Source organism: Pseudopodoces humilis, chromosome 24 (assembly GCF_049639895.1).
Source record: "Pseudopodoces humilis isolate 2021_Gansu_Grassland_sample_001 chromosome 24, ASM4963989v1, whole genome shotgun sequence".
NCBI classification, from domain to species: domain Eukaryota; kingdom Metazoa; phylum Chordata; class Aves; order Passeriformes; family Paridae; genus Pseudopodoces; species Pseudopodoces humilis.
Genome location: NC_142223.1, coordinates 333,792 through 351,971, shown reverse-complemented (window position 1 = coordinate 351,971; position 18,180 = coordinate 333,792). Strand labels below are relative to the sequence as shown.

General features: G+C 47.4%; 1 protein-coding gene across 14 annotated transcripts in view; it reads right to left on the bottom strand.

Moving 5' to 3' along the window:
* Positions 1–18,180, bottom strand: part of EIF4G3 (eukaryotic translation initiation factor 4 gamma 3) — a 113,850-nt gene that overhangs the window by 41,771 nt on the left and 53,899 nt on the right. For 8 of the 14 annotated variants that reach the window (XR_015774500.1, XR_015774499.1, XM_088066657.1 and 5 more), the window contains 7 exons: positions 17,119–17,151; positions 11,591–11,611; positions 10,659–10,838; positions 10,069–10,183; positions 8,388–8,488; positions 5,647–5,769; positions 883–991 (listed from right to left, as the gene is read on the bottom strand). Coding sequence is in view for 12 of the 14 variants with exons in the window: in XM_088066657.1 (XP_087922783.1) it covers positions 883–991; positions 5,647–5,769; positions 8,388–8,488; positions 10,069–10,183; positions 10,659–10,838; positions 11,591–11,611; positions 17,119–17,151 (682 nt within the window). In the remaining 2 variants the exon portion in view is untranslated. The remainder of the gene's footprint in view (positions 1–882; positions 992–5,646; positions 5,770–8,387; positions 8,489–10,068; positions 10,184–10,658; positions 10,839–11,590; positions 11,612–17,118; positions 17,152–18,180) is intronic. The other 6 variants (XM_088066652.1, XM_088066648.1, XM_088066654.1 and 3 more) reach the window with 4 other exon arrangements.

Sequence of the window (18,180 nt, the reverse complement as noted above, 5' to 3'; positions counted from 1 at the left end):
CACTTCAGCCACCCCTGGTGCCACGTGCTGTGCTCAGAGGATGTCCCTGGCAGCAAGAGGGGCTCAGGAGTGTTCCCAGAGGGGACACAGAGGGAAGAGCAGCTGTGCCATAGCTGGGCAGCACAGCCAGAGCAGATCCAAAGGACATCAGACCCACCCCCTTGTTCAAGTGACGCAGGGGACACCGACAGTTTAAAAAATCCAGTGTATATTATGGAATATCCTCAGCTGGCAGGGACCCATCAGTATCATCGAGTCCAACTCCTGGCCCTGTGCAGGGACCCCAAGGATCCCATCCTGTGCCTATGAGTGCTGTCCAAGGAAATGGAATTTTTAAGAAACTTTTTTCCATCTGTGCCATTTTTACCAAAGTCAGCAAAATCTGCTGTGGGCTTTATGAGACACTTGGCACACAAATGGGTTTTTTCCTAGTTAATGTTGCCCATTCCTACAGGACTGGACACACAAGCAGCTCTGGGGAAGCCATATGATCCTCTGGATTCATGCCACTGCTGTGCTTAATTATCCAAATGATCCAAAGCCTCTCTGGCTAAAGTGTTTCCCTGACAACACACTGGTTTCTGCAGGATGGCACCTGGGTGACTTGGGTGAAAGGAGTTTCATCCTTCTGTGTGCTCTGAAACAACATTTAGGACACAGAAGACTGAAGACAATTATTTTTAACCAGTTCCACATTAGCAAATTTCAATTAATTGCCTTAGCAACACACTTAAAATGTTCCACTGGAGGAAGAGACGTTCCTCCCCTCCTATTTCTGCTGCCTGCTGGTGTCCCTGCCAAAAATATTCCAACTAAAACAAGAAAGGAGGGGAAAAAATAAATTATTCAAAATAATGAGGAAGGAAATGTCCATGAACCGACCTTGTTTGGAGGCAGGGACTGCAGTGCCGGGGGTGCTGCCAGAGGGGTGGGAGCTCTCCAGGGCTCCCAGTGCCGTGGGAATGGGCTCAGAGACCTGGCTGGGCACCTGCTGGGGGGGAGGGACAACACCGTCAGCCTGGCAACATAAAAACAGGGAGCAAAGGCAGGGGAGATGAGACAGGGTGGGATGGAGAGGAGAAAACAAAGGTGGGGACAATAAATAGAAAAAATGAAAAGATACACAGGTCAATTGGATAAATCCAAAAAGTTCATGGGAAAGGGAGGGAAAGGCAGCAGGAGAAGGGGAAAAGGACGCTCACTGTTAAGAACAGCAAGGAAGGGACAGCACAGCACCCTTAGCAACATGCTTTGCTCTCCCAACGCTTCTTCCAGGAGCTGCAGGATGCAGGACACACACACCAAGGCTCCTGGATCTCTCTGTGGTTTAAGTTCACTTTTGGCACTTGATTCCTTTCTCCAGTGATCCGTTATTTCAACCCCCTCAGAGATTTCAATCTACTGATTTACTCTTCCATGTATTTATCTGTAGCCGATGTGTGCAGGACGGGATGAAAGGTGAACTGATGTATTTGCACACACATCACCTGCTATCCCAGGAGGAAAATCATCCCAGACTGAGACTGGGTGGATGGAAAAAATCCCCCAGTGCCACCTGCAAGCAGCCTGGGGGTGGGACCTGCAGGGCAGGAGGAGAATAAAACCAGCTGGGCAGCATTCTGAGGGAGAGCAGGAGGAGCAGATTCCCAAAACAGGGGCTGAGATTGTCTGCATGGAAGAACAAAACAGAAAGGCCTGCAAAGACTGAAGGAAGACTGAAGGAGCCCCAGCCTGTGGCAGATGCACATATTTAAATTACCTCCCACCAAACACTGGTGTTCAAGAAAGTTTGATAAAATCCTTTGTATTTAATCCCAGAATTGAAGGAAGACCAAGTTAGTACCCAGATCTGAAGGTGAGACACTTGCTGGAGTGTCTCAGACAGGGCGAGGCTGCTGGTCACAAAATCCCCTTCAATGCACACCATGGACCATGCAGAAGAAAATGGGGCTAAATTTTAATTTCCTAATCCCAAGTGGAAAGCCAGGCAGCTTCCTTCAGGTGTCTGCTCTCACCCAGTTCCACATCCATGAACTCTGAACATCTACAGGAAAAGGAATTTTTAATCAATCCAAGCACAGCAGAGTGTTCAAGGCACGGGTGCCTAATTCCTGACTGCAGACAGGCTCTCAGAAATACACACAAAACTAAATTCCCTAAAAACAGAAACACTCTGGCAACCTGCTTCTCTTCCTGGGACTCTGTTTTTCCTTCCCATCTCCAGCTTTTTGCCTATTGCATCTGAACAGTGCAGAATAAAGTGGGAATTATCTCCAAGACACTGTTTTTCACCATTTCAGGAAGATCAGGAAGAAGCACATCTGGAAAAATAAGAATGAAGATTTAAGTAGGGGTGAAGGGTTGAAGTTTCATTTGGGATTGCTCCTCATCTAGGAATAAACCTGAGAGATTGACTGGAGAATGGATGAAGAACTGCAGCCCAGACTCCAGCCAAAGGAAAGAGGCCAAAGAAAACCCAGCTTTACAAATGAACATTTTCCCCTCACCTTCAATGATCAGGATTTTCATTTTATAAGAAAATTTATGGATGAAATCAGTGTGGAGAAAGTGTGAAAAGAATCCCAGGAACCTAAGCATACCAGTACTGGAAGAAGAAACCTGTGAGCCCAGAAACTTCTTGGGTCAGGAAATGTAGAAAATGCTCATTTATTTTGTGGGAATGATATTGCAAATGAGTAAATTATGCACTGAACCTTGCACCTGCAAAATGGAGCATTTAGAGAGTTTTCAGGAAAAAATCCCCCTGATTTATGATGCTCCAAGGGTTGCTCTGGGTTATTCTACCCCACCAGGGCCTGGACACTGAGCAAACACAACTCTGACAAACTCACTGAGACTTGGAAGAGTGTGGCCAGGAAAATAAGAGTATTCACTCTTTAAAAAGTGATATTCTCTGGAAGCCAATGCTGAGGAAATACCACAATCAGATTCTGGCCTTGGGTTTTCTTTCTCTTCCCAGCAAAAATTAGAGTGAAAATAGTGTCCTGCTAGAAATGGATAATTCCATCTCCATGTACCTCCAGCTTCTCTTGCAGGATCTTTAAAACCTTTTACTTGCTCAAAAGCAATTCCAGTACACAGCAATGGGGAACTCCACCTCGAGCACTTCTTGGTCAGCGCCGCTGAGTGAAAGGTACAGAAATGGCTCAAACACGAGCTCAGCTTGGCAGCAAAGCTCAGCTTCTGCACAATTCCAATGTTAATGTTAATGATGTTCAACAATTCCAACAATTTCCTGATGTTCAGCATTTCATCTACTGAGAGAAGAGAGTGCTTTGGGCTTGATTTAGCAAAGTTTTGGTTTACTTGAGTCAGTTAATAGAGTAATTAGAATCTAAAGAAAAAATGAAAACTTGGAAACTATTTTTATTATAAAAGGGTTTCTTTTTTACATGCAGAATTTGGGACAGGGCCTGGTCTCCAGCACTTCCTGAGGACGTTTCTTCCTCTGTGTTTGTGCCATTTAAATAATGAGATAACAGATTCAGAGAAAGAAGTTTTATTAGAATTTCCTATAATTCTAAAAACCTCATTGGACTGAGAGTCACTTTGATGACCGCCAAGCCCTGAGGCTGCACACTCACACTTTGAGTGCTCAAGCAGCTGAAATCTCCTTGAGAGATTCATTCCCCTGGTGAGCAGGGGAATGAGCAGGGTTTGGTCCAGGGGAATGAGCAGGGTTTGGTTCAGAGGGGTGAGCAGGGTTTGGTCCAGGGGAGTGAGCAGGGTTTGGTTCAGAGGGGTGAGCAGGGTTTGGTTCAGAGGGGTGAGCAGGGTTTGGTCCAGGGGAATGAGCAGGGTTTGATTCAGAGGGGTGAGCAGGGTTTGGTCCAGGGGAGTGAGCAGGGTTTGGTTCAGAGGGATGAGCAGGGTTTGGTCCAGAGGGGTGGAACAAACAACAGCAGCTCTGCTCCCCCTGCACTCTCACAGGAGCATCTCAAAAGTTATGGCTGAATATTGAAAATTTACTGACTTGAGCCTGTTCAAAACAGTACCACCCCCACTACTGCAATTCCTGAGCACAGTTATTAAGGCACAATTTAATTTCACCCAAGATATTAAACGTGCTCCAAAGACTTGATTTAGAGAAGCTGTTGGGACAATAATGTTGAATTTCCTGGCTTAAGTGGGCTTAAATTTTCAGTTATGTTACACTAATGAACTTATTCTGGTGAGCCCAATTTCAGAGCTCTTCTGTGATTACCAGAAGTGGTTCCAAGCACCTAATCAAAAGAAAGGCTGGATATTAAACAATGGAATATTTGCATACCTTGGAGGAGATGATTGGACATCGCTGCTGTGCTCTGCATATAAATTACAGCTGATCAGAATTCAGGCCTATTAACCTCCTCTTGAAACACATTTATTTCCTTCTGCTTGACTTAATTAGTATGTAAGTGCCTTAAAATAGATTTCAGAATGTAAGAATGATCAGGTAAGTGCCTGGATTTGCTGCATGCACTGTGCAGGCAAATCCTGGCTGCTTCCAACTCTTCCCACATCCAACGGGGAAAGTCGGGTAGCAGGAAGAAACGGGGAGATGATCTCACCAAGATTTCCATGTTTGGTGTCTCTATTGTCGTCTGTGATGGAAAGAAGTTTAACTGGTGCCTTGTCCTCGATGGAGACCAGAGGAGAAAGCCAGTGAAAAGCACAAGGTGGTGCCTTAGGAGGACACGAGGGTTTGACTGAGCTGGGAACGCTGAAATCCTGCCGGTGTCAGGGAGGGATTTCTAGGCCAGGCTCTCACTTCACCTCAATGATCCCAGTTACATCTCCCTGGAATCCTGAGTTCCCACTCCAGAACAACCAGTGCTCCCAGACAGGGCTGTGCTCCTGCCTCAGCACAGGATTTTCAGCAGAAAATCTACTCCCACACAGAGAGGAAAGGAAGGTTTGAGCTCAGGAAAAGCTGTTTCACCTAAAAGCTGCCAAAGCTGATGGCATCCAACAGGGGAGAACGTGGAAGAAGAAGAAATCACATCCCAGCACCAGCTCTGCTCTACAGCCCAGCATCACCTGGAGAACCTTCCTGATCTCTGACAAGGGACTTAAAGGGACCAGACTCAAAGGTGTATGACAAGAAGGGATTAAGGAGCTCCAGAAAATTATTTGGAATATTTATAATTTTTCTCTCATCAGAAAAATGCATTTTTAAGTTTGAACACCCAGAGACCAAATGTGTGATAAGTTTATTGTAGTTCTGTGAGAAAATTCCTGAGCTCCAGATCTTCTGGTGGCTCTAAAACAGCTCCACAAAAGCAGAAAGAACAGTGATACAACTAAAGGTCTATAATCAATCACATCTGTATCATCTATAATCAAAGTGTGACATGGACTTTCCTCAGGTGCACAAGACTTCACAGAGACACCTCTTCTCCCTGAGAGGTTTTGGCTCCTCCTTTAACACTGAAAATCTACTGCTGATAGAAAACCAGGGCAATGTGCAGCAGCACCGAGGCTCCACATGGACTGCTAAGAATGATCAAACTTGGGAAGAAATAATCCCTGAGGAATATTGCTAATTTAGGAGCATCCAGGTCCGTGAGATGGTCAGAGGTGTGGTGGAAGCAGGAGGGAGAGGCACAGCAAAGGTGACAGGGGAGGAGCACAGCCCTTCCTTACCTGAGGTGGAGTTGGGGTGGAGGTGGGTCTGACGATGGGGGGTGTGGGGTTCCTGCTGCCCCCTCCAGACATGATTTCTTCTGTTATGTCTTTGCCTCCCTGGTTTGGGTCCCGGATTCGGATCTGCAGCATTGAAAGAATTGCAACAGTAAGGAATAATTCCCACAAGTGTTCCTGTTAGTGCTGTCCTTGTGGAGAGCAGCGTGGGCAGCACGTGCTCCCACCACAGCCAGCAGGAGATGCTCTGGGATGAGCTGGTGCTCAGCAGGAACACTGGGATGCATGACATGTCATCCCTTCATCAACACTTAATTTAATCAAAACCTAATTTAATCATCAACCACACCAGTTCAGTCTAAATATGTGCACCCTGTAATTCAAAATACAGGCTCTGCTGCTGGAATGTTTCTAGCAACTGAGAAAATTTAGGAGACAGTTTAGGCACAGGGCTACACCTGCCCAGTAGTGGAAAGGACAAGGATGGAGAAAAGGGTGTATTTTACCCCAACAGGAAACTCCTGTCACTCCTGGACCTTGCCAGCCCAGCTTCTGGGAAAGGGGGAAAGCAAATCAGCAAATCAGACCCAAGTTCCACCAAAACAGAGGGAATCAAACAAAAATACTGAGTGAAGGAAAGGGAAACTGAAAGAACAAACTCAAGTCCTGTAGAACTCTGCAGCATTTAGGGAAAAGGGGGGATTTTTGAGTCTCTTCACAGCCCCAAAACAGGAAGAAAAAATATTTTCCAAAATAAACCACTCCAGAACACTCAGTGAGTCCTCAACTGACACTTGAGCCAATCCATGTCCCTGAACAGAGGGAAGAGCCAGGATGTCTGGGATAATGTGAAACAGAGCTCTTCATCTCCAGCATCAGAACTGGAGGTTCTGATAACCCTGAAGACAGAGTTCTGTGTATCTGCCCACCTTCTCCAAAGCTCCTGGCTGAAGTTGAGATTAAGCCCATGCAGAAATCCAAGCAAACCAGGAGACACCATCCCCCTTCCAGGGCAGGGGCTGTGCTGGAAACCAGCCTGGAATTACCCCATGGCAGGGCTGGGAATGGTCCTGCAGGTCCTTCCAAACCAACCCTTCCAGGACTCTGGGCTATAAAATCCTAACTGCAGAAGGGATTTGTGGTTTGCCAAACTCAGTTTGGTGGGATGGTGGCTTCATTCTGGATTGTGAGCACACAAACACACACACTGTACTCCAGATGTTGAGTTTCGCTTATTTTTGATGGGGTTTTTTTTTGTTAAAATATTTCATTAACTACAGCAACAAGGATCTGAGAGTTGGCACTAAATCCTACCCTGTTCTCCCCCTGACACAGAGTCAATGGCATTAAAAACAAGATTTCCCTGCCTTGAAGTTTGTAGTACTCACTCAACCCATGGTGGATGTGGGCATTAATACATTAATGTGCACATTAATACATTTAATTTTGCTCATTTCTCCAGCTGCAACACCAATTACCAAACTGAAACAACACATTCAGAGAGAAGCATCTCGGGCATTTAAAATTCCTTTTCTGCCTCAAAGAACGCAGCCAGGCTGGCATGGAACTGCCTTAATCCCAGCTGAGCGTGTCTGATCAGCTCTGCATTTCAATGGCATCAGGGATCTGGGCATGTTGTGGTTGGGATGATGAAAAGAGACTCCTGGGGACTGAAGAGGTGACAAAAAGGCTGCTGAGAGCAGCCACCAGAAAGGCCTTTCCTGCAAGCACAGCTCACACATTGTTCACTTCTTCCGGTCTCCCAGATCAAGTGTCACCCCAGATCACCCTCAAAACTCCAAAGATGCAAATATTCTGCATTTTGAGACATGTCCAAGTCCCTTTATTCCTTTCTACCCCCAGGAAACTGTTCTTGAGATGTTTCCAAAACACGCTCACACAAATGCCACTGTCGTTTCCTTTTCAGTCCTTTACAAACGATTCACTCACAAGTTCAAGCCCACATCATCCTTCCCTGGTTAAACCTTCCATTCACCCCACTTCACCACCTTCACTGTTCCCCACCATCCACCTGCAGATGGGTTTAAATTCCTTTCATCTGCCTCTCTCAAATTCCCCCAGTGAACTAGGAAGAGAGGGAATATGCTCTCCAAACCCTTATCCACTTTGATCATGTGGTCAGGTTCTTTCAAGCCTGCAAATGCTTCCACAGTTTACTGGTTTTCCACCTTTTTCAAGGTGTAATATTCAATAATTTCTAATTTGTCACTTTGAACCGATTCCCAACATTCTCCCAAACTGTGAGTTCACTCATTCCCATCTGGCCTTTTGGGAACACCAAGCAGCAGCTCTGAGGTGAGGATTCCAGCCTTGGGGAGACCATGCTGCTTTTGTTTGTTTAAAACCAGAAAAATTATTTTCCTTTATGATTGACTGAGATGTCACAAACTCAGAACGGAGAGTGCCCACAGAAAAATGGAAAATAAGGCACCATTGCAGCACTGTGAAATGTTTAATTGCACTCAATCACAAAATGACTGGTTTGGGATGGAAGGGACCTTAAAGTTCATCTTAAAGCATGGGCAGGGCCACCTGCCACTGTCCCAGAGTGCTCCAAGCCCTGTCCAACCTGGCCTTGGACAATTCCAGGGACGGAGCAGCCACAGCTGCCAGGGCCTGCAGCGAAGGTAAAGCCCAGGTTTAATCTTAACAACATTATTCATGTCCTTGCACCTCCCAGGCAGGCCAGAGCGTGGGGGTGAGTCCCCCAGGGCCTCACTCACCGTCTTCTTCTCTCTCTTGGCAGGCGGCGGCTGCTGCTGCTGCGTAGGCACAATGATGGGAGCAGACTGGTACACGGGCTGGCTGGGGTAGAAGGGAGTTCCTGGAGAGCAAGGACACAAAGCAGAGGGACAAGGTCAGCTCATGACACAAAACACAACTGGCCAGAACTTCCAGCATCATCTGGGAATGCTGCATTTGCTCGGCTCCACTCTCACTAAACAGAAGCTGATGCTCCTTCAAGACAAGAGATTCAGTCGCTATTTTTTAATTCATTTCCATAACCAAAACTTGGCCACATACATCATCCATTTCTGAGAGGCTGTGGACATGCCTGGACTGTAGATTTAGCTGTTCCCCAAACCTGACAGCACCTGATGAGTCTGAGCATTCCCAGTCCCTAAACACAGCAAGGGAGTGACAGGAGAGAAAGGTGGGTAAGCACAGGCAAATCCTTGATGAAACCTTCCCTGCCTGGAGAACTCTGCAGGACAGAGCTCTGGCTTCACCCACTGATGCTCCACAGGTGCAGCAACCTAAAGCTGGGACTGAGAGATTCCAAGGTTTTCTGCAAAAAACCAGGCACTTCCAGGAGAGGAAAGGAGCTGGAAATGAACCTTTTCCTAATGACAGGAGTGAAGACAGAAAAATGGCAATAAGCAAGCAGGAAATAAGAAAGCAGACCTGTAACAGCACAAAAAATGAATAATGCTGGGCAATTTCCTCATCTAGTGGATCAAATTTGAAGAACCATTACAATATTTCTTCTGTTTTCTCTAGGATCAACCACCAGGAAGTAGCTACCCTGTAATTACCCTCTCTCCTATTCTGAAATTGCATTACCAGGTTCAAAGGCTTCATGGCAACCTTTCAATGATTCCCATGAGTTCCACAGAGACCAGACAAATAAAAGAAGGAAAAGAGGAAAAATAAGAGACCTTCCTGAATGATGCACAAGGAAGCTGCTGGGTTTTTCTCTCCTTCCAAAGGGATCTCTGTGTGTGAAGAGCAAACTGCAATTCTGCCAAGGGAGCAGGACTGTTACTGTTCAGCCTGGAAGGGAATCAGTCACCCCAAGGCTCCAAAATTCCAACAGAGAATTCCCAAGGGAGGCTGAGAATATCTCTGTCCCCAACAGGCTGCAGAATATGAGTGGGCAGGGAGCAGTGAGTGACCAAATGCATGGAAAGGCTGAGTTTTGGCCTATGCAGGGGTTACAGACTCTTCCACTAAATCACTTTTACAGCATCAATCCAGGGAAAAACCCACATGGCTTGCTCTTATCCCCCACCACACACCAAACAAGAAATGCTGGGATCAGAACTGTTAACTGCTGTTCACTGTCAATGCTGGAGCATTCCCAGAGCGTGGCACAGTGAAACCAGGACTGTCAAAGGTACCCACAATAACTTTATAAATAATAATGATTGAGCAGGGACTAACAAACAGCCCCATTCCTGGTCACAGTTGATCCTGGGCAGCTGCAGCCTTTCCTGACACACTCACACAAACAATACTCTGGGATTTTTCAGGAGTGAATAATCAGGGCTGTGGCACCATCAAATTTAGCAGCTATTTGAAGTTCAAACAAATGCTAATCCAGCTTGTTATTATAAATCTTCAGCTTGACAACAGAAAAACACACCAAGAAAAGACTGTGAGAGCTCTCCAAGCAGAACTTACCATAGGCATTGGGGAATTCTCCAGGACCTGGGCCTGGATAGAAGGGTCCTGGTCCTGGTGGCTGCACAGGATATTGCTGGGGTGGCCCGACATACGGGGGGCCACTGTGACGATACTGGGGGGACAAAAACAACCATCACTGTACAAGGATTTGGGCAACCTGTAACTGAGTCCCCCCAATCAACAGGGATCTGATCCTCAAGCTGGTTAATTACAGCTTTGGGAATCACAGAATCATGGAATTGTTAAGGCTGGAAAAGATCTTTAAGATCACAGAGTCCAACCATCAACGAGCGCCTCCACCAAGTTCACCACTGACCATATTCCCAAGTGCCACATTCACACGTTGTCTGAACATTTCCAGGGATGGGGACTCCACCACTGCCCTGGGCAGCTTCTGCCAACCCCTGATCGCCCTCTCCACGAAGGAATTTTTCCCATTATCTAATCTAAACCTGCCTTGGCACGTGATATGTAGCTACCAGCCTGATTTCACAGACACATCCCCACATGTTCACCGCGGGTCCTGGGACACCCCCAGGGAGCAAAGGTTGCTCTGCAGCTCCTCAGGTGCCTGGGGGTGGATTTACCTGTGGGATACAGTACTGGGGGCCCTGAGGCATCGGGTAGGGCATTGGCAGGTGGTTCACCATCATGATGTGCTGGTTGGTTTGGTACACGGCAGTCGGAGTCTGCGCTCCAGGACGGATGGAGGGGCTGCTGTTCTGGATGGTGGCTCTTGGAGGCTGGATCTGAGGCCTCTGAAAAAACTGGGAGAGGGAAGGGAGAGAGGAGAGAAAACAAAGAACTGGTCAGACTTTCTGGGGAAGAATTGGAAATATCCTTACAATATTATAGTTATGGTGTTAGTTTCCAGAGGTTGCCACACTTCCAGAAAACTGCAGGACAGTCTGTGTTTCTCTGTGAACAGCAAGGCCATCTATGGCTTCCTATTTTACAAGGCAGAAACAGGCAAGAAACTTGACAAACCAATAATTATTAGTTTGTATCTCCTGAATTTCACAGCTGAACCTTCAGAGCAAACTTTAGAAAAATGAGTTTTTCTACTTTTCTTTTTATAAGGTAGGTTGGCTACTAAAAAAACTCACCTTTATAAATACCCCAGGGAAATAAAAGATCAAGGCAACTGTTCCAATTTATCTCCAAAAGAGCTAAAAATCCAGAATTTCACAGAAGCCAGAGGCATCTCGTGTTTCTCCTTCACACACAGGAGAATTGTCCTGCCCTGTTTCCCAAAGGGTGGCAACCTGTCCCAGGGTGGCTCCCAAACTGCACCACGCTGGGATGAGGTGATGCCCCGGCAGATGGGCCAGGCCCAGGCAACCAAGCAAGCCCTGGCACCAGCTCCATCCTCACCCTCCCAGGCTGGGAGCAGCCCCAGGATGGGCTCTGGGGCTCTGGATCTCGGCAGCTCAGGAGGTGAGAGATGCACCAGACACCGAGGCATTCACTGACCAGGTGAGAGACACTGATGCCATGCAGAACCAGGAGTTGGAATTACCTGTATAGGTCTGAATCCTCCCTTCAATAACGAAGCAAGAAGCAGCAGGAAACAGAAAGAAAGCCAATGGAACAGCTTACAGATCAACAGGAAGGAATAGGATACAACATGCACCCTAAATGCACACAATTCCAGGCAGCTTCTGCCCTGCTCTGACTCGCCCCTTTCAGAAACAGCCAGCAAAAGACACTGAGTGCTACCATGGACTCTGCTGCCAGAATCCCACAGGGTCAGAACTCTCCTAGAAAGGTTTTATATGGAAGTAAAACAGCATAAAAAAACAAACAAACAAAAAAACCCAAGCAAACCATATTTTATTGCATGAAATGTGACACTACAGAAAGACTTCATGTTTACTCTGTTCCTAAAACATCCAGTATGGTCTCTTTCAGTGGCACAGAGAGAACAGATAAAGCAGAAACCTTGGCTCCAGTCATGGATTTCTCTCCTTTTCTGCACCAAGACTAGGAGGGGAAGAAATGACACATATTTAACTGTTAAATAAAAAATAATTCTAATAAGGCCACCACACATCACACTGAATCCTGCTGGCTGCTGTGCAGTGAAGTGTTACAGGGAGTAACTCTGCCACGAGGAGTGAAAAAAGAAGAGAGGGGAATGAAATGATGAGCTGGGATTATCTGCCCCAGGTTTGGGGAGGGTGGGGGAGCTTAAAATGGACATTCTGGTGCTGCTGAAGACTTCCCAACACCTGAGCTGTTCCCCACAGCAAACAACTCCAGGAAAGCCCTGCATGAGTCTCTTTCACGTAACCAGACATTATTAAGGTGAGCGCAGTGATTTTATGTCCAGCCCTGTCAACCTCACTTGCAGTGTCCCTGCTGGAAGTGTGACCTGAACCAGGAGAAGGCAATTACTTGGGGAGAAAGTTTGGAAGTGAGGGTAGGGAAAGCAAACAAGAAGACCAACAGCCTGCCATGGTCCTGCTCTGATAAAACAGAGAGAGGTTTGGAAAAGTGTAACAACCCCCACGGGTGTGTGTTTATGCAGGCTGAAAAGGGCTGGGGGCACAAGTGAGAGCTCTCTCCATCCACAGGGCAAAGCAGGAAAACCCCCAGTGCCAGAGATGGGGAGACTCCACCTGTGGAATCTGCTCCTCAGGCTCCTGCTGCACCTACAGAACCTGCTCACAAGCAACTGAGATCATCAAGGGAACCCTCCCAGCACCGGGAACTCCGTGGGCACCGACACCTGCTCACTGCCATTGCTCCCAGCTGCTCCCCAGGCTCCTGAGACAAGCCCTGCTGGGGGGACAGGCTGGGGAAGCTCCATCCTGTGGGACACAGTCCAGGGCTCGTCCCTGCTGGAGCAGGAGGAGGGACAGCACTCTGTGCTCTGGAATGGGGCTGGCACTGAGCTGCTCTTCCACGAGCTCTGAACACACCCACACAGCTGCTCACAGCAGCAGAGGGTCTCTGATAAGGAGATCAAAAAGCCTCTCACAGCCCCTCTGTGAGCCCACACCATCCCAGAGCTGGCTCAGCTTCAGGGCTGGGGAGAAAAGGAGGAGAATTCCACCCCTTGCAGGAAGACAGAGCAGCAAGAACAGCAGATCCATTATTCCAAGCAACAGGACCATCAGAAGCTTTTGGAAGTGGCAACCTGAGACCTCTCTGACAAAGCCTGAATGATTTGTAGTTATCCAGTTCCTCTAAGTACAGCCAGGGCTCTGGAGGCAATCTGGTATGGGAGCACTGTGCCTCTGACCTGGGCATGGCTTTGACTGTTCTAAACCTGCAGCACCTGCCTGACAAACTGCTTTATGCTCCATCCTCAGCCCTGGCCCCCAGGAGCTCAGCAAGCAGTATTCACAGGAATGTTTAGGAATGTTTTGCTATTTGATTTGCTAAAATAGATGGGCACTCATCTAGGGTTTTCTTCTGGTTTCTGCTACTTTATTTTCTATTTAATTTGCCAAAAAATCAGCTTTGCAAGGTCAAAGAGATGCCTGCACAGGCGACACCTTCAATTAACACTAACCATGTCCTGTGGAAGAACAGCAGGAAGGGAAAATCTGATTTGGTCTCTATTTCTTGTAGGAAGTGCAGGATTTGGAGTGGAGCACACCACTTTCTGGGACAGAAAAGCTTCTGAGAGAAACTCTGCATTACATCAGCCCTTCCTTGATTCATTGATTCCTTCCTTCAAAAATTAAGCCCTGCTATGTCTAATGATGGTCAAATTTTGATTGTTCAGCAGCCAGTGAGGACCTGGGCCATGGTCTTTGTCTCTTCCCTTATCTAAATCTGTTAGGGAGGGATTTCTTGGATCACCTTGGAGTCAATGCTTTGGGTAGTCCAGTCTCTGACTTCATCCAGGGCTGCTCCCTCTCACTCCCAGAGGAGCCCAAGCAAAGCCCTCTGACACTGCTCTCATCAGCTGCCTGAAGCTCAGCTCCTTTGCCTGCTCATTCCATGAGCCAGAGGAATTAACATTAATTTTATGGAAACTCACTCCAAACCTCCTGCCTACCCCTCTGCACTTCCCTGCCATTTTCCCTTTAGCCACTGCTCACACAACCCAAACCCCCAAATCCTTTTAATTACCATCATCATCCTCATCTTCTTCCCCAATCACTCTGTGCCCAGAGAAGAAAACTCACTGCTCAACGTGCCATCTAAGAAAAGCAGAGCTCAAGGAGAGCCCCAGCCCCCTCTGAGCCCCCACCACTGCCTTTCATGGATTTGCCATTTGCTCTGTGTTTCCAGGCCATGGCTCCCAGTGCCAGCAGAGCTCCCCTGGACCCCAAAGCTGCACCAAAATAGAAGTGTGGGATAAGAGCCTGAAAACAAACCTATGCTAAGCTCAGCCTGGCAAACAGGGGCATTCATCTATTTTTCTCCTAGGATCACGGCTGGATGTTGTGATGGGTCCATGGAGCCCTGTGGAGGTTGTGGAGCCTCACTTAGAAAGAAAAACAGGGAAACTCCGTGCACAAAGTGGGAAATGGAACAGCAATTCCAGGCAGGGAATAGCCACGTGTGCTACAGCATTTGGGGAAAAACACCAGCTGACAGTGTATTTAAAACTACTGCCCAAAATACTGCCTAGGGCTGTTTTCTGTCTCCTGTAAAGTGAGGTTTTCCTGCAGATTCTCAGTGTGTCATCTCAGAATCAGGGATTACTGATGCACATTTAACTTCCAGCCAGAACTGCTGCAATTATTTCCCTTCAGCCACTATTGTTAACACCTTAAATCTCTGCAATTTTCTATCACACAGTGTGGTCACAGTTCCCCCAGCACTAACTGGCTCCATCAACTCCCACTGTGACTGCCCAGCTCCAGGGCAGGCATTTCCACCCAGGAAAAACCCTGCTTGTAGAGCTGCCACTCAATTCCAGGTGCTTAAATCATGCCCATTTGAGTACCTTAAAGATCTAATAATTACAGGCAGTAACAATAAAGAACAACCCATTATCTGCTAGAAGGAGACCCAGAATCAATACAAGGCACACGTTAATGAAAGCTGGGATGGACACAGGGAATTGCAAACCCCACGGTGCTGCTGCTGTCTGTAAAGGGAATGTGGAGTTGCTGCAGTAAGTATTAGCCCTGCTGAGGCCAATTTACTTATTTAGCATTTCCTAGCATACAAATCTCAGTCTCAAAGCTCTCAGCTTGTTTAACCAAGTTTAAAAAGTCCCATGTGAGGATAATTATTTATGTTGGTCTCAAGTATCCTGTGAGTGCTGGGTTTAGGATGAACTTGCTCCCACAGCCATCATGGAAGGGGCCAAAATCCCTCTCTCCACCCCAATCCACACCACAGGTATTTTGGATTAAAGGAAACAAACAGCTCATCCACAGCCCAGGTTTCCCTGTGCCTGTCCTGATGCAGCACATGACAGATGTCACTGGGAATAAAGCCTGGAATATTTTTCTAATGGTGACAGCTTCTCACAGATAATTATAAGTGGATTCAAACGTAAGAGAGACAAAAATGTAACTGTGATAAAATCGGGAAAACACTTGGAATTTACAAGTGTAGTAAGGGCAGGGCCACAGCTGGATCCAAAGGAAACTTTTGGATCTGATTCTGACAGACTGATGGCAAAGTCCCTCCAGCAAAGCCCCCAGTCACAGCAATATTTCCTCCAAGGCTGTGCTGCCTCAAAACTCGTGGGCCAAAACCTGCTCAGAGAGAGCTCAGTAAATTTTAGGGGAACATTAAATGGCTCCCAGTGAATGTATCCCTTAGGAATGAGCCATGAAGGAATCAAGAAGCTGCAGAGCAGCAATGAACTCTCTGTGTTGTGCTGCATAAACACTGACCTCAAGTTAAGGTCAAGAACAGAAGTATCTAAACAAGATCCTGATGCCATCGTGCCCAGGCTGCCCAGCCATGCTGCAATCATTCCTCTGCCACTGCCTGTCCATTCCACCCCAGCCACACACAGAAATAACTGCCCCATCCCACATCACCTTTGCCTACAACTGCACATGTCCCATTCTACTCCTCAAACTCCTTTTTTTGCCCTGCTCTGTTCTGCTACTCCCTGAGCTGGAAGGAACAAGGATGATGGGGATTTTGGGTGTCTGTGCCCACCTAACACTTACCTGCTCTCCTGAGACAGAACTCTCCCAGTAACACAAGTGAGGTGAGAACAAAATAATTCCCTGGAACAACCCCTCCATGCCTCAAGCTCCTGTCCTGACACCACAGGATTAATGGGATTTTTTTCCTATTAACTTGTGGAAACAACTTGCTTCTTCCAATCCAAGAGAGCTCTGTGAGAGCTTTCCTGCCTTGTCCTGCCTCTCCTGCTCTTTCCCACCAGCAGTGCCACCTCTGTTCCCTCAAAACCTACAAGAAGCATCAAAATCAGTTCCCAAGGAAAAGTGTTTTGGCAAAGAGGAGTGTAGGAGCTGAAGAAGAGACAATTCCAGGCACCCAGTTAGGACAGACAGGTCTGTGTATCTGTCCTGGCACCCCCGAGCTCAATGAGCCACAGCTATTCCTAGTTCTCCTTCCTAAGAATGAAGTGGCTCCTTACAAAATCCAAGTCGTTCAACAGCAATACTAACATTTTCCTACAGCTGTGGCTTTTGTGGGCTAAGTGAAAATGACATTAAGCAATGCAATGGTGACAGATCCAGGTGGATCACACAACAAATGCAGGAAGTGGGAAGTCATTTGCTTTGCTCCAAGTTGGAAAAGCAGGATTTTTTCAGGTGACAGCTTCAGGAAACTGAATCCACAGACTTGTCTGGGAAATATTCAGAATGAGTTTCTAGGGATGTGAGGAGGCAAGGGAATCCCATAAATCCCTGGCAATGATTCCTGGAGGCTCTGCTGCCCTGGGAGTGTGGGGTGGTTAATGGGAGCAGTGACCCTGGGGTGAGGTCGGTGTCACTCAGCGGTGCAGGAGGCTGTTAGCAGGGTTATGCACGTGCCAGGAGCTGCTACAGGGCTGCTTTCCTCCACTCGAGTTAGTGGGTGAGTCACCCCCACCCCCACCCCCCAGCCAATTAGTGCAGGGTGATAACGAAGGGGCAGGTACTGTACCTGGTGATGGGCAGGTCGAGGCCCCGCTGCAAACTGAGGAAAGGCGGGAGAAACAAACACAAAAGGAAAGGCACAAAGAGTCAGAAACACCACAACGAACCAAAATGTCACACTCTATGCAAAATAAACCCACAGAAAATAAAATAACAACGACACAGTCAAAAGCTTTGCTGCAGGACAGCGACACACGGGGACTGAGGTGTCACGAGAGACATCGCTACGGGCACCGTGCTGGCAGCTGGGACAAACAGCCAAAGCTGCCCAGGATCCTAAAAGCACTCAGGGATTGCAGGCATTCCTTATCCTGCCTGGGGAGAAAACATAAAACAAAAAAAAAACAACTTAAAACGAGCAGCAGTGGAGATTCTGAAACTGTTCAAGGTGGAGGTCAATGGTTGAATCAGCTGGGCCGGAGCCGTTCCGGGGATTTGGTGGGAGCAGAGGATGGAGACTCATGGCTGGGAAGAGCCAGGGAGGCTCAGGGGCCGTGGGACATCCCTGGGAGGCAAAGAGCAGCCATTCCTTGCACTTACACCCCCTGCTACTGCATTTCCAGGTTTATTCCTCCATCTGGAGCGCAGCAAACCCCTCCTTAATGAGCTGGATTTGTCACCCTCTCTGAAAGTGAAGGATCAGGTTATCTGGGGGAGCCTGGATGGAGAACAGGAGGGTTCCCAGCCCTGAGCTCAGGCTCCTGAAGCACTTCTTAATCACTTGGGCCACACACAGAGGAATATAAGCCAAATTTAACATGCTCAGTTGACATTAAAAGCATTTCCCAATAAGGAACTGATTGTTAAAATAGAAATAGAAATGAATGCAAGAAATGGAAAATATAAATAAAGATGGCAAGGTACCCACTTCCAGAGCTGAGTTAGGTGTTGAAAGCCTTAACTGTCAGTGTAAGGAGCAGAGTGCCACAACGAGAGCAGAGAATTCTACTGATTAGAGCTCCAGTAATTAACTGCACTGACCACAGCTACATCCATTGGGATTTTACCCACCATGTGATGGCTCAGCACAGCCACCTCTGCTCACTCAGGGGCTCACTGTGGTTTACCT